The sequence below is a fragment of the Parasteatoda tepidariorum genome, chromosome 7 (assembly GCF_982258835.1).
Source record: "Parasteatoda tepidariorum strain Cologne lab strain chromosome 7, Ptep-v5.0, whole genome shotgun sequence".
Lineage (NCBI taxonomy): Eukaryota > Metazoa > Arthropoda > Arachnida > Araneae > Theridiidae > Parasteatoda > Parasteatoda tepidariorum.
This window is the reverse complement of record NC_141761.1, coordinates 77,955,899-77,979,477: the sequence shown is the minus strand read 5'-3', so window position 1 is coordinate 77,979,477 and position 23,579 is coordinate 77,955,899. Positions and strand designations below refer to the sequence as shown.

The following is a 23,579-nucleotide window of genomic DNA, read 5'->3' as shown; positions in this document are numbered from 1 at the left end:
TTTGATGTAACACTCCTAACATTCAATAAAAATGAACATCATAACCTAAATTGATTTTGTGAGATCACAAAAATTTAAACATTTGCTCATAACATGAAATAATAGATAAAACTTTACAAAATAATGCTATTTAAAGCCAATTTTAAAAATAATTGAACTAGATAGATTGGTCAGTATGGGAGAAAAAAAAATTTTTTTTACTTTATTTATGTATGCAACAATACATGGCTATATGTGGTAAGAACTGACACCAAATATGGTGAACCTTTTACACAAATAATTGGAGGGGAAAAAAAAGGAGGAAATAATAATAAGAAAAAAAATATTTTGTGTGCAGCAGATTTACTAATTAACAATATTTTTTATATTGTATATTAATTAACAATATTCTTCAAGTGACAAAAAAAATATTCATTTTACTTAATATCAATAGTTTACAGCAACTAATAACTTATAAAAAAGGGGATAAATTTAATAGTAGATAGAAACATAGGTAAGCATTTGAAAAATGTTCGAATTATTTTAGAATAATGGAATGTTAGTAACATACCATTTTAAATAAATAAGGTTAAACTAGTGTATAAAAACGTTGTATAACACTTGCTTTTTAAAGTGATTTTTTTAAGAATGATCAGCATTAGACAATGAACTTTATGCACAGATCATTGAAATGAATCCCTAAAACAAGATCTTGTTTATAAGAATGTAAACTGTACAAATTTTTTTTTAATGGAAAATTAACTTTATGTAAATTTACAACGAAAGTTAAAAGAATGAAAATATTATAAATATGACTGATTTTTATACATTCAACGAAATATTATTTATTGTTTTAATCTTTTCTATATGGCGCTTAGCATGCTAATGACTGTCATTCCAGTCCTCTTCTTTCACCCGCCAAAAACAATTGCACCAGTTTTAATAAAACTTTTTTAATAGATTGATTATTAAAGGGTAAAGATTTAAGTTATTTTCAATCAACTAGATAAAAACTAATATACATTTAAAAAAATTTAAAACAAGAATTCAAATTAATATAAATTAGCATTATTTAATAATACATAATACTAATAAATTACTGACTTAAAAGTAGGCAATGCAAAAGTTTAATTATGGTGGATAGAAGATAAAACAATTCAGTGATAAGTTATGAAAGAATGATGCCACACACTTAAAATATTTAACAATTTTCTGGGTCTTATATAATTTTGATGCAATTTTAAAACTTAATCGCAAAACCAGAATATAAATTTGCTAATATTAAAAAAATGAGGAAAAAAAACATTAAAAATTATCTTTCACAAAACTAGAACAAATAATGGCCCTCATTCTCACAAAAATTACGAATTCATTGCACCATTCCAATTATAAGATACATGTGATTGGCTATTCCTACTATTCCCTATAATTCAAATTATTAATTATTTAATTATCTACAGTATTAAGCATTTTATCATGATCATTTGTTTCCACTTCTTATCAAGATTGATATCAATAATTGTATGAAAAAATAATCAGAAATAAAAATTAAAATAATAAAGGAATAAAAGAATGAGATAAAGAAAAACTGAAATAAAATAAAAAAAGAATAAGTTTTGACTGTGATAACTTTTTCTTCTTTTGTTTAACAAAATGATAAAAAAAACTACATGTTTAAAACAAAATTATCTTAAAGCAAAAATATTGTTCAAATTATTCCTTTTAAGTGTTTACAATCTAACGATGTAAGTGTATTTTTGTACTGCAGTATTAAATAAAGTAAAACAACATATAGAAGTAAAAATGTGTATACTTATATGTAAATGTTTTACTTTATTTAAATTTCAAATATTACTATCAAAATTAAAATTCTCACTAATTATTTTTTATTATATTTATTGAAATAAAATTCTCTCATTATAGTTTGCAGATTTTGGAAAGTCTACTGTAACTAACATCATGTACTACTAGCATTTAATTTATTGAACTGATAATTCTTTCTTTAACCTACTGACGGTTCTGCATGTAAAAAGTCCTATTTTAACGTGCAGTCTTCTCCTCATAGCATAACCGGTTTTTCCATGTTATTAGACAGGGAAAAAGTGTATTGGGAAACATTCTCTCAATTTTACCCATTTGTTAAACCGCCAGTGGGTTAAAGTAGAAAATATTGTGTACTACAAAAAATTTAAAATAAGTATCATAGTTCACTTAAAACGAAATAGGCTTACCACCAGATGGGGAGCAGAATTCAGGAAATGTATCTCTCAATAAAACTTGCAGCTCAGGATCTAGTTTCGAGCTATCGAACAATGGAGAAAGAGATCTAGAAGTAAAAATAAAAATTAAAGTAATCATTAAAACGATTATTATAAAACAGGGGTTTCCAACTTACATGAAGCCGGGGGCCACAATTAAAAACACAAATCAAGTGGCGGGCCGCAACTTTATCAAAATTTTATGTAGGACTCTTTTATGTTTGAAGTAACATTAAATATTGCTTTCAGATTTTTACCAAGTTGTACAAAACAAAAGTATTGAATTACAAATTAAAATAAGAAGTAGATTTTTAAAAAATACTTAATTGTTACTAATAATATTTTTAAAAATATTAAATAAATAATAAGAATTCGGGCTACAATAACTTTAATGTGCACCTGTGTATTAAACAATTAATGTGCAACAGATCTCTAATTGTTAAGATATAAAACTTTAAAAAGATTGTTATTAAAACTTTCATGGTTCCACACAAAATGTTCAATGAGAAAATTGAGGTTGCCTGCTGCAGCCTCCAAAGAATAGATATTTACATTTAAAATTTACAAATGTGTGTGTAAATATTTTGGTCCAAAATGAGTGGTTTCAAAAAGTTAAATAGGAGAATTTTTTCGAGAAAATTTCTGATACACACATGCTGAATTATATTCACAAAATACAAAATAATGAAATAAAAGAGAGCAACATACACAATTATTTTTGTATTTGAATAAATATTTTCTTGGATGCAAAACCCGAGAAAATTTTTTTTTTGCACCGCTGGTATGTTTAATTTCACAGAAACGAAGAAATTAGTTTTCTATTAACGAGATAAGTATTTAAAACCAGCCTAGATTTTTTACGAGAATTGTCAGCAAAAAAAAATAACTAATATATTCCAGTTCACGGGTCAGATGCGGCCCCCGGGCCACCTGTTGGAAACCCCTGTTATAAAAGATGGAGGTTGCACTCTAAATTTAAAATAACTATTTTGATTATCCTATTATCCAATATTTTTAATTTTTAAAAAGGAGCATATAAATGCTAATGTGATGAAATGTTTACATAAGGTTTAAACAGTGGTGTTCTTACATGGAGGAGTTACTGAGAAATATTTGTTGTTTGAAATCTGGATCAGATGCTTCAGCTAATATAGAAAAAAGCCGTAGAATGCACAAAATAATAAATAAATAAAATAAAATAAATACCCAACTTTTGATTTAGAAATTGGGCTTTCATGTATTAAGATGCAATCGTAATGGTTGTTAAAGGGCATAAATTAAAATATGTTGGCTTTATTAGAGCAGATTCAGTTTTGGATTTTTGTAATTTAAAATTTATATAACTTAATCTTAAGTAAAAATCTGTAGGCCTAACAATGCAATTTTTTTGCCATTATTAAATTAAAAAATGAAATTAATTCTAAATGAGTTTTTTTGCCCCTTGTAAATAACTTTGAATAATTCTGCATGCATTCGTTTACCTAAATAGTTCAAGAAATAGTTAAAAGTGAAACTAACATTAAATGGTAAAAATTTTTATCTGCTTTCCCGATTCAATTTCCTAGATTGCAGTCTAGTGTAATCCGTTAAAATATTTTCAAAGAAAGTTTATTTTTTGCGCTTTAACCTTCTTTGCTTAAAAACCGTCTGAATAAATAAATTAGAAAAGTTTAAAATCTGAACTTCGAGAAACTAAGAATGCAACTTCATAGATGACAATCCGGCTATTATATCAGAAGTTACTAAGGTGTTCAATTTTTTATTTTGTGACCTGTGGTACATTATCAAACTGGGTGAGTTAGGAAGTTTCATAGAGTTACAGCCTTATATTTATTAGCGTGATTACTTGCTTTGGTAAAGCTCGATTAATTAAAGCTGTAAATTTGATTATCAGAATTAACATTGAACACGGTGAAAATATGAATGAAATGAATTTTGTTTGAATGGTAACTGAAAACTTTGAATTCAAACTTTAAAAGCAGCATTTTTAGGCCATCTTCGTAACTCTTAGACTTTTGAGTTGTCCTAATTTACCCCCAGGAACTAAAATTAACTTTTTTAAATTAGCTGCCTGATAAATAAATAAAAACTTATCAAAGTATCATAAATACATTTCATTTCACTTGGAATGAACTAGAGAGAATCTAGACTAGAGCTGACCCATAGATCATAATTTATACATATTTTAAACACAGGCTCTTATTTTGTTACAATAAATTTCTTTACTTTTAAGGTGTAGATGTCACAACAAAACATTTATGGGTCATTACTATTTATTTGAAATGTATTAATTACACAAACAGCAATTTTTTCAGCAACAATATGCACAAGGATTTAGTGAATCTAAATTAAGAATTTTTATCTGTTTGGCAGCAATTAGTAGTTCCATACTTTTGAAGTAATTGTTTTATTTTTCTTGAGAAAATTTGGAGCAATAATTTCCCTCTATATTGAGTTGCAATTAGAAATGAAGCTTTTTTTTTTTTTTTTTTTTTTTTGCTGCATAAGAAGTTTGCAAAGTAAATAAAATTAATTTGTTTAGACAAAAATTATTTTCTAAAGCATCTATTGTAAAATTTTGAGCAAAATGACCTTCTTTGGAGCAAATCAGAGATAATTTAGAACACATCTCGTTTAATTTCAGATGAATTTTAATGGATTGACTTAAAACAATGTTTGTGTAAAAATGTTTGCTTTAGATTTTGTCTCAATATAGCAAAATTGCTATCAAGCTTTGAATATACAGTAACTGTATATTCATGAGTCTAATTTTTAGCTTTCAACTTTTCCTAATCCTACATAGAAGCAGATGTTTACTGATCTGATTATTTTCTATAAATTTTTTTCTCCATAAAATTGAATACATAACAGAAGATAATGTAAAAAATGTTTATTAATAGATATTTAAAATTGATCACTCACGCTAAAACTCGTTTTTCCAGAATTTGCCTTAAAGATGCATAAATACCCTGTTTAACTTGAGTTTTAAGAGACAAACAAAAATTCGGCATTATCTGCAAAAGAGAAGTATAATGTGTCAAAAATTGTACTAATTAAAAGAGGGTTTTTTCTGTGTAAAAATTTTTAATCTTACCCGACACAAAAAGTCTAATAATGTAGCAGTGATGACAGGATGAGACCTTACGGAATGATATATTACAAGAATAGCTGGCTCTGAAAACATCAAATTGATCATTAATGTTTGAAATACAATTTATTTCGAAATATTATATGTAACAGAACTCCAACTAAATATGCAAAAAATGCTATTAAAGTCTAACCCATTACTAATTAAAGACTTCCCACTATTGAAAAGTAATTTGTATATTAATTTTAAAAGCTGCGAGTACAACTGGAAAATTAATAGGTAATTACAGTAGAGTCCAGATAATCCAAGTTTCCAATTTTACTGAGATATCAAATATTTCAAGGATTTTTTTTGTTCTAGTTCATATTTTATTTTAAAACAAATGCCAAAAAAAATTTGAATTTCATCTTCCAAACACTTAGGAAAACGAAATCCAACAGATTGATTTGATAAAATGATCGTTAATAATGAAATAAATCTAGCGAAGATGATGAAGACAGTGACGATGAAAAGCAACATATAAAAATCTCTTATTCAGATGAACTAAAAGCTATCGAAAGTGCTTTGAATAGATAGAACAACAAGAAGAAGTGATACAAGACATCCTGTTATCCCTAAAAAAAGATGGCGAAATATTGCTGCAGAAAAGTGCCAAAGTAATGTAAAACAAAAAAAGATTAAGGACTTTTTTAAGTAAAAACTTTTTTATTCTCTAAAAAGTATGCTCTTTAAATGTTTTTAAGTAAGCTTTTTAATTATGATATGAATTGTATGTGATGTACTTGTATAAATTTTCTATTTGTTAAATACATTACATTTATATTTACTCTTTTTCTTTCCTTTTTTATACTCTTCGCTTTAACTGAGTAAGTTGTGGTCCACATTAATTCGAATAATTGGGACTCTACTGTACTATTTAAAATATGTGTGTCTTTCAGTTAGAAAAGTTGCAGGAAAAATTTTTAAATATTGAGAAATACTGAAAGCTTTAAAAAAAAAAAATTTAATGGAGAGGTACATGATATTTCTATAAAAAAAAAGTATACAAATTACAATAATTTTTTATTCATCATTTAGTGATAAGATTTTTTTCATGTTACAATTAAAAAGACAACAGTTACATTATCAATCTAACGACCATTACTATAATTCAAAGGACGAAAAAAATATCTCCCTATAAGTTAATAATTTATCAGAATTGAATCTATAAAGATTGGAGGCACTAATGAGTTAATTATCTATCATACTATGTATAAATGGATTTTAAAACTAATATTAAAATAAAATTAAACATTCCATGCTTCAAATTCCAAGCTTCTTTGAAAATATTCTGAAATCTAAAATCTGAACAATGATGTAGTAGAAATTTGATACCAGACAGAAAATATAAATTTATCTAAAATATCTTGTTCAAAATCAAAGGTTTTGATTTTTTTTTTTTTTTTTTTTTCAAAAATAGTTTTTTTTTTTTTTGGTCAATATGATGGCATATTTTGTAGATATCAAAGCAGAATACATAGCATATCATACAATTGACATCGATTCATTAAAAAACATTAATGCATTAAAAGCAATAGCATATAATGAATAACTTTAATTCTTCAATGTTTAACTGAAAAATTTATTATGATAATACACTTTAACTAAAATGAAGTAAATAAAAAATGATAATTTGTAGAACCTAGAATATTCATGTCACTTTTAACAAAATGATTTTTTTCATTTAAAATATGTTGAAACAATAACTTTTTTTTATATATAAAAGAGTTAGTAGGGGAGAAGGGGACAATTATGAATATCTTTTACAAATTTGTCACAAAAACATATTTAACAGAATTTTTAAGTCATGCAGTATTTTTTAACAATAATTTAGACATGCATTCTAGTTTATTATCTGAAATTAAAACATTTAGTTTTCCCATAATATTTTTTTTTTTAAAATTTTTCATCTACATTAGCGCTACTACATAGGGCTAGTGCACATGGAAGTATAGATCAGTGTTGCCAATCTACCATATCTCACAGACAGAGTTTGACCAATAAATAAAAATGCTATTCAGATGTTCACTCTAGCCCCCCCCCCCCTTTAAGCAGATGAAGACTTCTAAATAGATATAATTTCAAACAAAAAAAAAGTTGGACATAAAACAAAACATATGCTTACCTATATTCATTATACTATCTTTTTCAGGGTCAAAAAATAGCCAATCATAAAACAAAGATAGCTTAGCACTAGAAGCAGCGACATTTGATGTACAAGTAGTGAGTAACCAGCCAATGACAGCCCAGCGAGGAATGATATCTGAACACAGGACTTCATTAGAAGGATGAATAACGCCACAAATGAAACGAATGAGATCACAGCGAAGTGTTTGACTTTCTGCAGTTGACAGATACTGTTAATAATGAAATAAGAAATCAGGCAAACCTTATTTAAACTTTGAAAGAAAGAAAAGGAAGCTACACAAAATACTTGAAACTTATAATAATTATTTATCCAAAAATTGTAAAATAGATACAGAAATAATACATATTAGAATAGTAGCAAAGTTTTTTTTAAACATTTTTAAAGTGGAATCACTTGTTGTTTGAAAGTACTGATATACTCATAAAATAGATATTCAAAGAGAATTGTGAAAATTCTATAATAATATAATCAGTAAGGTTAAATTAAAAACTTTTAATGAATAGTTCATATTTTGGATAGAGCTGATTTGTTTGAGATTGAAATCCTAAATCTGAAATAGTTTTTAAAAAACTTAAAGTTCTATTTTTTTACAGTGAATGCAATGTACATTTTAAACACGTATATATTCAAAAAGATATTGAATAATTAGTCAAATTTTTATATATAGTTCTTTTTTTTATCTAAACAAAATAAATTATCTGGTTGGATTGGGTGTTCACTTGTGAGCAAATGGTACAGTTACTAAATTAAACATAATGAAGTTGCAAACACTTAAATTTATGTAGCTTGATATTCGAATTTTTGTATTAAAACAAAAGTGATTTTGATAAATAAAAGAAAATTTTAACAGTTTAATAACTAACACAAAACTGTAAAAATTAAAACCATTTTCTGAGTTAAAATGCATTAGTTTTAACTTTTAGTAAAATAATAATACCAAATAAGTAATAAATAACTTCAGAAGTTTTTCTGAATTTGACAGTTAAGATAAGATTTTTTTGAAAGATGAAAATTTAATCTTATCATTGTAGAAAGATTAATAAATGTCCCCATGCTTCAATTTAATACATCACAACTACACATCTACTTTACCTGCCTAATACATGCACAGTAAAAATTTAATAATTTTAAATAATTAACAAAACCTTCTTACCTGACGTTGAAACCAGTCTTGATACCTTTTATGTTGTCCAAATTTGACCTGCAAGAAAATAATTTTCAAGTATAAAAACGAACTTCATTTTCAATAGAGGAGATGAGTAAAGATTCAGTTTTAAAGCAATATCGCACTTTATATATATGTATAAAACATATATGTAAAAAACATGAATTTAAAAATTTTATGTTTGAAAAATAAATTTTTTTATTAAAAAGGGCAGCAATATTTAGAGAAAAGAAATAGATAATTCGCTAACAACAAAAGGGATTTGTTACCAAGAAGAAAAAAACTATTAAAATTAATGCTAATAAAATTTATAACCAAACACTTTTACTCACTATTAAAGTTAAAAAGAAATTTTAAAAAATTAATTATAAATTAAACAAAACATAGTACATGACAGCATGCATTATCTTTTTTTTTCTCTTCAGTTGCCATTTATGACATGTTAAAAACAACTATGGGAAACATTTGTTTTCAATTAGCATAAATGTTTATGAAGAAATTCCGTTTTGTTTTCTTGATAAGACAAATATTTTCTTCAATATTAAGAAACTAGCAACTAGCAATTGAGCATTACTAAACATAACAGCATATGAAATTCACAAAATTCAGGATCTCATACACACATACATGTGAAATTAAAGACTAAAAGAATCAAGATTGCTTTATTTTTCATATTAAATAAGCATATAGTACAATTTTTGAAGTGAAAAAAACAGCAATATTTTAAACATATGATAAAGATTAGGTAAGATTTTTGGTTATTAAAAAAAGAAAGAAAAACATTATTGAAACTACCTGCGATGTAAGAAATGCTATTTTCTTTTCCATGTCAGGAGTAAGCCTACACTGGAGAAACCTCCTTGATGTTCTTATTGTTAATAACTGTGCAACACCTAGAACAATAGCACAAATTTTGCAAGAATCAAAAATTTTAAACATAATCCTTCAGAATCTCATATCACCTACATGATTCAAGAAGATTACACCATAAAGCCATAATCGCTTTTTCGGCCTATATTACAGTAAGTTTTCATTTTCTTTCAGCCATGACATTGTTTTTGAAATTTCGATATTTTTAATGCATTACAACTACAACCCGCTAGCATTTTGTAATTCTAGAATGATGCTTATATTAAAACCAATTTATATAATGTGCTAAATTAGCTGAATAATTTGTAAGTTAAACTATTTTCCTTGAAGAAAAAAAAGTTTTTTTTCAAATGATAAAATTAATAACTGTGAAAATTTGGGGTTTCTTAAAAGCTATGCAAATTTTTGTGAAATACAATGCATTTTTTTTTTCTTTTCCTTTTAGGGACTTTTCGGGATGATTTCGGGCTCTTTTCAGTTATTAGTGCCCCGCCCTTTTTTAAAGTCCAGAATGAACACAGAAAAAGTTTTTTACTACTATTAAAATTACACCTGGATAAACTGTTTTGCCAACAAATGAAAATATTTAGGTGACATTGACGCCTGACTGTTACATTATAATTTCTAACCCTACCTCTTACTTTTTCTACAATGTAGAAATTTTTAGTCATTTAAATAGAAAATAATGTTGAAATATTTGATTTGTTAAAAGAAATTTTAAAAATTGGCATTGTTTGTTTACATTCTCAAACCCAGGCCCATATAGAAGATTAATTTTTGAGTCAACTGTACTGATATAAGTTCTATTTAAGGACTTTTTACATATATTCTGTGACATTTCAATATATTTGTGACATATTTTATCAAGAAATGTTCTTAATCTAAAAAATATAATACTATTTTATACTGAATTTACAAAATATTCCTTACCAGTAAAATTTGGTGCAAATAGAGCTGGATTTGAATAGAGGTCTCTCCAAAGTTTTTCAAATTCTGGAATTCGGGCAACATTTAACAAAAGTCTAATTAAGTCTCTACCAATTATCAGGCATTCCGCAAACTTAAAAAATAAATTTTAAAAAATTAGTTTTTACAATAGAGTGCAGCAATAAAGCAAAACAAGGCCTCAAGAAATAGAATTCAAACAACTATTTCATATAAGTCAAACAGCAAACAAATTAAAATATTATTTCAAATCTTTATATTTTATCATACATTTCTCAGCGTCAAAATCATAATACAAAATATCGATTATATGTGCAATTTGTGATAGGAACGTACCTTTTCTCTTAATAAGGAAATACAAAAGTCTATTTCTTTTTGCCTTAACAAATTGAATTTTGGCCATATGTGATCTTCAATTAATCGAAGATAAGTATATACAATGGTAGCTATTAAAACACTAAATTTTTCAACCCATATCCTGTAACAAAAATAAAAAAAACAAAGATTTGACATATAAACTAAAATTACGAATAGCTATTACAGTACACAATTTTTTATAAATTAATAGAAATTTCACAAAATACAAATTGCAAAGAAAATTAGACTTTACCTATGTTCAATGAAAGTATCTAACAAGGCTTCAGTCAACCATAAATTTTTTGTTGATAAATCCCCGCCTGAAAATCAAAATATGAGGAATTTTAAATATATTTTCACAACATTTTGAATATGTTTATAGACATGTAATAGCTGGAAGAAATTATCTGAATTTTTTTTTTTAGTAAAATGACACAAATGTAAAATGACATATAAAAGACTCATGTTTGTGCACAAAATAACATTTATAAATTTTAAAGAGAAACAAATGAAAATAGAAGAAGTCACAGAGAGGTGAGTTAATTTATGAATTGGAAACTTAATATTAACATTTCATAGAAACATTAAATTTTTAAAGTAGTGCATTAAATTTCTAGAAAATTTCAATCAATTTTCATATATTTTAAGACATGCAGTTATATATGCTGGGTAACTAAAAATAGTTCTTAATTAAAAGGTGAATAACTAAACTTAATGAATTTTATTAATTAAACATTATTTTTTTAATTAAATTATTAGTTATCAATTGCTTGCATCTAAAAATTTAGTCACATAATACAGAAGCACACGATTTGGGTAGTGTCTTGCTGTTTTACAGAAAATTTGTGATATCTTGAAAAAAATTAAAAATAAATTTAATTCCACTTTTGAACAAATCAAGTGATTTCATGTTCCCATTTTTTTTCTTACTAATTCTATATTCATTTTTGGAATCAGATTATTATGTTAATGCAATAAATACTGACTTAATTATATTATTTTATTCTGAAATTTTTGTTCAGAAAAAACTTTACACTATCATACTGTGTTACAGAAAGTCTTTAGTTCAATTTTGCGAGTTTACTAAGCTGTTGGTTTTATACAATGCATACAATTAGATATTTATAACAGAGAAATAATGGTACCAACCTGCTATCTGACGAAGGAGATGAAAACATAAACTGTCAACATTTGTAACTGAATTTTTTATCATTTCTTTAACAATCCAAAGTAGCTAAAAGTAAAACATATTAAATATTAAACAAAATGTTTTTTAAAGTAAACTTTAAAGAAAAGTATTTTGGAGAAATAAATATATTTACTTGATTCCTGCTCGGTTCTAGCAATTTGCTATATTTTTCAACTATAATATGTGTTAAATGATTAATGACTAAATTGAAACCATCTCGAACCAAATATGTTAGGTCACGATAAAACTAAAAAAAGAAAATATAATTAACTTATAAAATTGGTTAATAAATAATTTTATAATTAATTATAAAATTGTTTGAAAAAATGAGTTCAATATAGCAATATTAAATTAATTAACGATCCAATAACAATAAGTAAATTAGCTACAAAGTAATAAGTATGAGTAATTCCTTTTAATTAAATAAAAATGCCTGGTTATTATTATATTGCAAAATTTTCAATCATCGAGTGTTAGTCTCAGCTTTTTACCAACTTTTAGCTGCAGGCTTTCCCGCATCAAAACACTGATTTCTCTCATTTTATTCAACGGGAAAGTAGTGCGTAGAAGGGAACTTTCAGTACAATTTTACCCAGGGGCTCAATGCTTAGAGAGTTAAAGTTTATAGAAGCCATTTTTCTATTACACTGTTAGGATTCAAAACTAAGTAGAACTTCAAATTTCCAAATTAATTAAGACCAGACTCAATCTGAATTAAAAATATAACTCAATGTCAATCTTTGCCTTGAAATTTAAAAAGTATCAACTATTTGCCTTCTTTTATCTTATAAAGCAATTTGAATAACTGATAATTTGGATTATTGGAGTTTATATAATGGGAACTCTGAAAAAGCAGGAAAAAAACTGATGATCTTTGATAGGCAGCAAATATCTGACCTACTTGCAGAATAAGAATTGCAGGTGCAAAACAACACATACAAGACTATTAAGATGAACACCAGTCTCTACTTAACAATGCATAATTCAATCCCTCCCAAATATAAATACAACAAACTAAAGATATTAAAAAAAGTACTATCCATTTTTAGAACTAATCTTTACAATTACTTTTAAATCACCTTTACAACCTGAATATCTAAATCACAAAGTAATATCCAGAAAAGCCGGCTATTCACCAGATGGTTATGGAGGTTCATGTTCCACAGATTTAAAGCCAACAGCATGGTGGCACTGTAGTCAGCATTATTTCCTAGTCGTCATTACTTCTCAGACAAGATAATATCAATCAATTTCTAATTGGGTAGGCAAGTATCACTTGTGATATAGTCTCAGTCCTATACAATGCCAGCCTAAGGCTTTAATGACAGTATCATTTCAATTTATATCTTAATCATATGCTACTATATTTTACAGACTAAAATTCCTCACGATCTAAAATCCTTATTTTTCAATAAAAACTGATCTATGATGCGGGACATTAATAATATGTATTACATTTTTGTGGCCAAATGGATTTGACTCAAAGCTACAACATAGATCAAATAAATAGTATTATCAACATTATTAATAACATAATCAACCAATAGGTGGCATATTTCAGCACTTCTCTGTACAAAATTATCTTGGAAGAAATATTAAGACATGAATTGAATAATGAAGTTCAGGAAATAAACTTGCTTTAACTTAACTGACATATATAAATTGGATTATAGTCCATACTTACTCTAGGAGCGTTATTGGAATCAATTAAAACAGCGATTAAAAGACCAATATTAACATCATCATGGCCTTGGGCATTTTTACAAACCTAAAATTTGAACAATTGCATAAATTAATCAAACAAACAATAATTTATTAAAAAAACTAATTTGATACACATAATTTCTACTATGTGCATATATTTCTAATAATAATTTAATAAAAATAAAACATTAGCAGACAAGTTAAGATGCCTAGCTTTCTTTAAATGGGCATATAACACACTTAAATTTCTTGAATGAAAAAACTAACGTTTTTAAAGCAAAACTAAAATAAAAATTAAGGTTGAAAAATAGGGAGGTTATTACATAAAACAGGCTGCAAAAAAATAATCATTTTATTAGAATATTAAAATCAGATTTCTATTTTATTATTTATTATCTAAGTAAAGTAAATTATTGAATAAAAATAGAAATTAATTCATTCCTTAATGGGCTTTTCTTCTTCTTCTTCCTTCTTTTTTTAAAAAAAAATTAAGGTAAAATGGCTAAGCCAGTTTTAAAACAATGGAATTCTTGAAAGGTGTGCAATGTGCACCATAGTTTTAGGCGTGCAAATAAATTCAGGAATACAAGTAACCATAATGAACAAAATAAACAAAACAAAAATAACAGCTAACCATGTACAGTCAGACTTCTATTGAACGAACTTTTGTTTTGCGAATTTCTCTATTTTGCGATTTTTTTCGAGGAACCAAGAACATTTTAGAAATTTCTTCTAAAATAACTTCCAAATAGCGAAGTGAATTTTCTACTAAACGAACTTTTCTTTGCGATCCACTTTCCCTATTTCCCATATTTCAGAACATTTCAGACTTGTTAACGCATTATATGGTGGGGAAAATGATCTTGAATTGATTTTTGAAGCCGAACTTTTAAAGAAAGCAGTAAAATCCCTTTTCCTTTTTGTTTGCAACGAAAAACTGAAACAAAAGTAACAGATTTTATAAGTAGTAATTAAAGTTAAGAACACTGTGGTAATGTATGTTTAAAATTAGTTTCATAATAAATGCAGAAAAAATTTATTAAAAAAATTTTTTAGCTTTTTTTAGTGGAAAATGTATGTAGCACGATAGTATAACACAATGTTTTGCATTATTCTTGCTTTACATGCAGATTTCTTTCATGGTTAAAACTAAAAAATAAATAGTAGATACTAGTTAACAAGATGAAGGTATATCAATTGCTATTTTAATATCTGTAGAATTTATAAATTTAAAACCTGTTTTGTGTTGTTTAAGTATTTCAAAAGGTGATTTTCTATTTAACGAATTTTCCATATAACGAACTTTTTATTGGGATTTAGCGACTTCGTTAAATAGAGGTCTAACTGCATATCTTTTTACACCTCGCACTGAATAATAAACCACTAACTTTTTCTTGAAACCATTCATATCTCCTTTTATTTTTCACTACATTATTATTTATTTTCTGACCAAGTACCATAGTTTTTTTCTTCTTTAAATATATATATAGATATATGTCAATATGTTGAGGGGGGAATGGTAAATCAAGGCAGATATAGATTCAGCTATAGTACGAATTTTGTTCAAATCAATCCCATTTGTCAGAACTTTAAGAATAAGATTGGCAATAGCAAGATAAATATAAGTCTTGACACCATTCTTTCATTGCAGTGTGATATCATTACTTGATTATTTCACAATAATTGAGAAAAATAACAATGCTTTCATAAAAACGCAATTTTTTTTTTTAAATTTTTAACCAAAAATGTTACATTTTTAAAGAAATAATTTAATTTAAGAAAATGGGGGAAATATATTAATCAATAAAATTTAGTCCTGCTGATTTTTCGTAAGACTGATTTCAGTCTCCAGAACTGAAAAGTGTCACCCACGCTTTAAAATGACAAAATAGCAAATTATTAAAAATTATAAGATTTGTCACAAAGTAATTGCTTATTTTTTATGACAATGGACGAGGCAGAGTCCAAAAATATGCAGAAATAGGATTTGATTGAATACCTAAAAGCATAAAAATAAAATAAAAGTTAAGACATAAATCTAACAATATTTTAAAACATTACAGGTTGAGAAACAACTTACAGCTTGACTAAGGGCATCATGTGCTTCTTTCTCGGATAAACTATTTGTAAGATTTAGAACGTGGGAACAACAACGTTCAAATTTCTGTAAAAAAAAAAAATTTAATAAATAAGCAAGAAAATAATTTTTAATCATTTAATACATGGCTGCAGTTCAAAAATTAATGATTTCAGTTATAAATTTGTTAAAATAATTATATAGAACAATATTATGTGTGTATATATAATCTTACAGAAACAATATTATGTGGTACAAGGGAGCATCATACCCCGCTCACTGCCATTCTCCAAACTTTACGATTGTTTCACAATCTTCACTACTTCTTGATGATAAACTGATTTTAAAAAATCAAAATTGAAATTGTCCAATTAAAAGATCTTGAACTTTATCATAGTATTGATTCTGATTTAGTTTCTGATTCTATTGAGATAAAATTTAAGCCTAATAATTACGCTTGGCTATTATTATAAATTCATACACAAACCATATTTCTAAACTTTTTAAAGATATTATTTAGCAATAGTGGTACAAAAATTCTTAATATTTCTATGCAGTTTTAAATAATATTAATTACATATGTGGACCGTACACAGTTTGATATTAAATGTATCATACAAATAAAATAAAAAATTATAACCTATTTACCCTTTATAATTGTAAATGGTAATTCAATATGTTTCTCATAAACACTCAAAAAATAACTGAAATGGCAGTTAAGTTTTATTTAGTTTAAGTTTATTAAGTAGATTAAGTTTTTTCTTTCTAAGAAACTTATTTACTTAAATTAGCTCCATTACTTAAAATGTGTGACAGGTAAAAAGAGTTAAAATAGAATACATTTCTACTTCAAGTGATGAAGTTAAGTTATCTAATTTACCTTTCAAAATTTTTAAGTGAAAAATAAATTAATAAAAATGTTTCAACTGCTACGAAAATGTTTGGGAAAAAAAAATTTTTTTAACAAAATTTCTAAAAGAACTATGTTTAAACCTCTTGAATCTGACAGGATATATTTGTCCCATCAGACATTCCAAGTAGGCTGTTGGTCTAAATAAATCTCATTTTAACATTAGATTTGCACATAAAAAAATTTTTGAGCTTCCCTCTCTACTTGAATGGTTACATCACTTCTAAAATTCCCATAGCGGTATAGTTTTGAAGAAATCAAATGTTAAGAATTATGCATTATTTCGTAAGGAAAATCACTAAAATAGAGCTAAGAAAAAGTGAGTGTCATTACTACAAGTATAATTTATATCCTGTTACATTGCTTTGGATCATTATTTGTATAATTTTCAAAGTTCATTATTTATTATCATCTGTTATTAGTGCAACATATGCCCCAATTAAAAAGAATAACGGGACATCAACAGGACATAACTACAAGAAGTTAGTCTTTTTTAAAAAAATTAGATTTTTTAAAAAAATTAAAAAAAACCTATTTGTAACTGGTAGAAGAAAATGAGTAGCTAAAAGAAAAACTTACTTGATAAAAAATTAGAAACCAGTTTTGAAAAGTTTAATAATGCAGCACGGCAAAATGCACTTATTAAAGTGTGTTCTTATTTTCAACAAAGTTTTAAAATTCGAATTGGGGTTATAATTTTAAAATCTGAACAGGTAAAAAAAAATTACATTAGGATGCATTTCTACTACTAAATAATAATTAGAAGAATTTAAGAAAATAACAAACTAACTTTTACAATTAAAAAAAAAAAAAACTTTTAAGCTGCCAAAAGATCTTTTAGAAAATTTCTTTTTGACGAAAATATGAAAAGAAATACCTTTAAAGATACAGCACTAATAGCAAAATTTTAAAATATTTTTTAATAAAGATAACTATATTTTTCATTAAATTCAGATATCTTTAAAATACTAGTTTAGAATTTAAATTAAAATAGCTTTTAAACTAAAGATTTTTCTAATTATTTTTAGACATATTTTCTTTTGAAGAAAATGACTGGTTAGCTTTAAAATTACCAAACTATTTAAAAAAAAAAAAATAATTCCTTGATTTTTGAAATGTTTATTTTATATGTTCTGAGACATCAGGGCTAAAAGTAAGATGGAAAAGAGAAAAAACTGTTAGTAAAAACATTCTATAGATAACTTATGTGAAAGGTATTATTTACAGTCATTTAAGGTTATAAACAATAAATAGAAAAATAACTGGGATCATTTTCAATACCCAAAACGGTAGATATTTAGGTCCACCAAAAAATGAGGTAGGTCAGGCAATCAAAATAATTGGTAAAACTTTAAAAACAAGTAGGAATTTATTTATTTTACAGAGAAATGCAGCTATGTACTCTTTTTATTTTTATTTATTTTAAATATTTTTAAAAATAATTTTTTTTCTACTTTAGATTTAATAACACAATTATAAATTAAGATTTAAAAAAGAATTCAGAAAATAATAGCCAGGGTTGAAACAGACATTTTAGATTCTCAAATTCATGACTTTCCATGACTAATTCCTAGAATTTTTCGTGACTTAACGAAGTTACTATTTTCTCAGACAAAAACACAACAAGAAATTTAAAAAAGCATTATAAGAACATAAATTGAAATGATAGGTATAACCAAAACTGTTATACTCTGCATCCTCATATTTAAAGATTTTAAATTTAAAAAAACTGAGTAAAGAAAGAGTTGAAGCAATAAAATAGTTGAAAAAAAATACAAAAGCAAATAATTTTTTTCTGCAGAATTATATTCTAAAGATGATACTTTTCTTGTTTATCAGAAAGGAAAGAAATACTCCTGATTTTTCTGTTCTCATTTCAGAATTAAAAAAAATTCGCCAATGACTGGCTTGCTTCAGCTAGAATTTTAAATTGATAAAATAAAATAAAAAATAACAAAAATTCTGAAATCACAGAAGTTTAAAAGATAATTCCATCTAGAAATGATGTTTTTTCTTTCATTTTTTGAAAGAACACCATAACTTTTAAAGAACATGATAAAAACATTTTATATTTTACTAAAATATGACTGTGAGTGGGGAATTAATTACAAATTCAGATATAAGGACTATCATGAAATGGAGGGAGGGGGGAGATATTTTTAAATTCCATTTTAAAAATTAGATTTTTCAGTGACCTAAATCCATGACTTTCCATGATTTTCTTTTAAAAAATAGTTAAAATCATGACATTTCATGACAAATTTTGTTCAATACCGAAATTCATGACTTTCCAGGTGTGCGGATACCCTGTAGTAACCTAATAATTATTTATATAAATTATTAAGATGAAAAAAGCATATGAATTAATACTAAATCTATAAAGAAATTTTTTGAAGTGACAAAGTACCCAATTAGGAATATACACTAAGAGATAAGAAATAAAATTTGGTTGAGATGTTTTGTGTTTACTAATTAATAAGATTTAATTTGGTGAAGAGATGCAAAAAGTTTTCTAAGCCTAATATTTACTCAGAACAGTTTCTTTTTTAAACTTCCCCCAAAATTGTAATTTTTTTTTAAATGTATTAAAATTTTTTGATAATAATTTTTCCAAAATAAATAAATTGATGAATAAATAAATAAATTGACTTACACAATTTTCGAATAAACTAGCATGTGTCAAAAATAATAGAAATCAAAATATATTGAAATAGTAATAAGTTATAAAAACTAAATTTAAGATTCCAATCATAAACTTATTGAATTCTAGACATATTAAGTTATTCCTGTTACATTTAAAATAACATAAAATATTTTAACATAAACTTTAAAATATATACTTTAATATTTAAATGATGTTTTACTTTTCCTTCTTTCTTACGTCTTATTTTTTTTTTAAAATACATTTAATTTAACAATAGTCAGAAGTCAAGTAGTCTAATTTGTTTTGGTTAAAAAGAAAAACACAAAAACATTCTCAAGTTGTTTAAAATAAATGCTTATTTATCACCTATAAAAACAAAAAAATTTCTTCTTATGCATTTACTTATAGAGAAATTATGTAGCAATTTTTTTTTTTAATATGACAGGAAATTTTCCCAGGGCAACTTGAATTCCCCTTCTCCCAGAACCTTATTCATGTGATAGGATACTTTCTGCACCCCTGATTAGATGGGGAAAAAATATTTTCTTCTGTGAAACAAACACCATAAATTATTTGTATTCAACTCACAAAAAGTTTGTGTTTTTTTCAATAATAAACTACTTTGAGATTAAATTTTAGTGTACTCAAAAATGACATATAAACTGCAGATGCCATATTTAACTTTAATAATTGAAATATAAAATTTGGTTAAATTAATAGTGTTAAACATGCAGTTTTAAATGGGAAAAAAATGTAAGGCAGAAAAAGCCAATAGCATGTCAACCACTTTTTTACTGATATACCTAAATACCACAAGGCTCAAATTTCTAAGCTATCATATATTTTTTATACTCATCAAAATCATAAACCCTCATATGCATAAATTAGAATCAGTAATTAGGATACATAAGCTTTAAACTTTTTTTAACCAATCTAAACACTAAATCATACTAAGTATATATTACTCATCACTTGAAAACAATGTTAAAAAAGGGTTTTGTCTATGTTACAAACTTTCGAAAATAAATTACCTAATTACCTCAATAAATTTTAATATTTAAAAAAATTTCTAGTTAAGTTAGCTAAATTTAAAATCTCAAAATATAATTTTAGAAAATAATTCTGGAAAATATAAAAAGTCAAATATATGAAAGATTTAATTTTCCTCAAATTTTTTCCAGCAAGAAACTCTACATCTGGGAAAAGATAACTTGCTAGGACATTTTAGTAAGCTCGTGAATTCATTTCGTCTGGAAGGAATGCAATTGAACCCAGTCCATTTTAAAAAAATCATCACCAGGTTACGACAGAGCCTCCTTCTACTGAGGACTTAGAATATTTTGTTCTCTTTTCTTAAATCATAATCTTTTATTTATCTGGCGAATTCAAATTCCGTTTTATTTATTTTTTTCATCAGAAATTTTTTTTTGTATCCATTGGTTGTCTCAGGTAACGACTTGCTAGTTGACTTGAAGTTTAAATGTTCTATTTTATGCCTCAGCAGCAACCAAGGTTCAGCTAATTTTGCTGCATAAAAAAACCTTCCAGACCTTCGAATTGTATTTTGCATTTTTTGACAAACATTTAAACATGTTACTTGAATAAGTTTCTCGGTTAAGTATTTTTCAGCCGATGCAAATCCGTGAACTCTTCTTTCAATTTTAAGAAAATTGCTGGCTACAAACTTTGATCTTTCTATCTTTATCAAAATAGTATGCAGGGCCTGATTACCGAAAAGGCACAGGAAGCAAGTGCTTCCCCTTTTAAATTCTAGGGGGCCCCCCAAATGACTGAAATTAAGGGCCCAATTTCTTATTTTTTGTAGCCAAAAAAATATTAATAATAAAAGAAATAAGAAAAAAAATGACTCCAGCAAAAACTCTCGAATAGAAAAAAAATGGGATGCTTAATAAATGGGATGCTTTGTGTTTTGTAAAAAAATTGGCATAAAAAAAGAGACTCATCTTGCAAAGAACCTTTCGTATAACAACAAGTAATTTTATAATTTAATTTAGTGAAATATTTAAATTTTGTCAACATATGTGCTAGCTACTCCCTCATGTTTTTGTTACTATATATAGTTGGCTACTATACATGTTGGACCCTACTTTACGTGCTTTATAAAGCACATAAAGAAGGGTCCAACATGATTGCATAGGATCTCTGTATTCCTTTCTAAGGTTCTAATAGTTTTCACATGGTTCTTCCCTCTTTAAAATGTATTGTTTATGGGCGAAAAATATCAAAAGTTTCTTTTGCTCAAGTTAGGGGGGCCCCAAAATCCTATTATGCTTCCCCTATTTTCAGAGGTTAATCGGGCCCTGATAGTATGGCTACTCTACAAAGAGCATCTTCATAGTTGCCATAATTAAATTACTGGTGGCCTTAAAGTTTTTACTGAGACTGAAGTACTAATTATATGCAAACCACTTTTTTCTGATAATTACAAATCCTGGTTGCTGAATTATTTCTTAAGGATATACTTTAAAAATAAAATAGAACTGATTTAAACATTATTTAAATTCTCAATTTTCTTAAATGTTTTCACTGGTCAGTTAGTTTTTACTCAGACTGTAAAAGCCAAGGTAATTAGAGAAAATACTCTGGATATTAACATTAAATTTTAAAATCAATTGCATTTAACATATATAAATGTGATACAGATTACAATTTTCCTTTAAAAAAATACATCAAATATCAGTAATTTGAATGAGAAGTAAAAAGCTATATGATTTATGGTATCTGATGATAAGCAAACTAAAGAGTAATTTTTACATTTTATGGTAATGATTTTGCTAATTTCTTTTCCATATCAACTAAAGAATATATTAGCCTACAAATAAAAAAAAATAAAAAATTTGATCCCTATCAAAAATTTTTTAAATCAAAACAACTTGATGTGCAAAAAGTTTGTTATACAGGGGCATTAACTTTTACAATAAATTGAGCATTTTAAAATTGCCATGGTCTCTAGCTATACACACTATATAGCAATCAATTACATTTAAAAGCTAAAGCAAAGATACTTAAAATACATAAACATCAATTTTGAAAAATTCTTAAGAAAAAAAATTTTTTTTAACAATTTTTTTAAATACCAACAAAATATTTTGAAACTGATCAAAGTTTATTTTACTAATGCTTAGAAATATATAGAATTTTTATTAATATCATAAAGCTAAAATATTTTGAATGTTTTTAAACTTTAAAAAAAAAAAATTAAAATTATGTACACATTATATTGAAGCAAAATATATTTGGAATTGAGATCAGCAATAAATATAGATTCTCATATATTTTTCAATGGCGATCTTGATTCAAATAAACAATGCTAATTAATTGCCGGTAATCAGAGAAAAAGTTAACCATATAAATATATATGTGAAGTTAACTTAGAAATAACTTTAATCAGCGCCATCTCTTGTACAATGTTTAAACTACTGTCACATGTCTGCTTTCTATGCGCGTTCAACGCTACGAAAGAAACAACGAATGGTACGAATAAGCCCAGCAACGCAGCACGAAGCGAACTCCGACAAACAACGCAAAAATTGTAATACCTCATCATATTCATCTTTGAAGTCAATGATAGTTAGCTGATACAATCTTGGCAAAATATTCTTCGTCGAATCCATTCTACACACAGCCAAACTTGTCCAATTTCACCATTTACTTGACAGCGAGTATAGCCTCTCACAAGGGTAGCGCCATTTTTGCGCATTAATACAAATTTGCCCTTCCATGAGGACTATATTTTGTTGCGTAATGCCACAAAGATGTGATGCGCACACCAAGTGGAGGTACAAGAAATAAAGTGCTTCGCTTGCCTCGTTCAATTCTCGAATGAGAATTGCTGTAGTTACACGTGTTTCAGGAGCTCTCGTAGTTTTCAAGGCTAATTTTATTAAAAAAAATATTTTTCAAAATTTGTGTTACGAAATATTATTTTAAAAAAAATCCCATTTGTACTTCATTAATTTCCATGCTTTTATTTTGAATTTTTTTGCTACTAAAAGTTTTAAGAAAATTATACTGGTGTATTTAAACAGGATGTTAGAAATGTTTTAATATACTCGTGTAGAATTACTAAGAGCTTTCGTCTTTTATCACGTAAAAGAGGAGGGGGGGGGGGTGAAACTTCGAAATCGATGAAGGGACAAAAGTTGGCGTATTTATATTATTTACAATAAATATGTATTTTCGAT

At 26.2% G+C, this 23,579-nt stretch overlaps 1 protein-coding gene across 3 annotated transcripts in view; it reads right to left on the bottom strand.

Annotated features, from left to right (window-relative positions):
* The window catches only part of IntS3 (integrator complex subunit 3), a 66,755-nt gene extending 43,619 nt beyond the window's left edge, over window positions 1-23,136 (bottom strand). Inside the window, exons 1-14 of one of the 3 annotated variants that reach the window (XM_087168095.1) lie at window positions 22,935-23,136; window positions 15,824-15,907; window positions 13,724-13,807; window positions 12,173-12,286; window positions 12,000-12,084; window positions 11,104-11,170; window positions 10,830-10,971; window positions 10,479-10,608; window positions 9,474-9,571; window positions 8,667-8,714; window positions 7,490-7,721; window positions 5,332-5,411; window positions 5,160-5,251; window positions 2,211-2,305 (exon numbers count right to left, since the gene is read on the bottom strand). In XM_087168095.1, the coding sequence (XP_087024221.1) occupies window positions 2,211-2,305; window positions 5,160-5,251; window positions 5,332-5,411; window positions 7,490-7,721; window positions 8,667-8,714; window positions 9,474-9,571; window positions 10,479-10,608; window positions 10,830-10,971; window positions 11,104-11,170; window positions 12,000-12,084; window positions 12,173-12,286; window positions 13,724-13,807; window positions 15,824-15,907; window positions 22,935-23,009 (1,426 nt within the window). In that variant the 5' untranslated portion in view covers window positions 23,010-23,136. Of the gene's footprint in view, window positions 1-2,210; window positions 2,306-5,159; window positions 5,252-5,331; window positions 5,412-7,489; window positions 7,722-8,666; window positions 8,715-9,473; window positions 9,572-10,478; window positions 10,609-10,829; window positions 10,972-11,103; window positions 11,171-11,999; window positions 12,085-12,172; window positions 12,287-13,723; window positions 13,808-15,823; window positions 15,908-22,607; window positions 22,750-22,934 lie in introns of those variants that run through there. The other 2 variants (XM_087168096.1, XM_087168097.1) reach the window with 2 other exon arrangements.
* Between the last annotated feature and the right edge of the window lie 443 nt (window positions 23,137-23,579).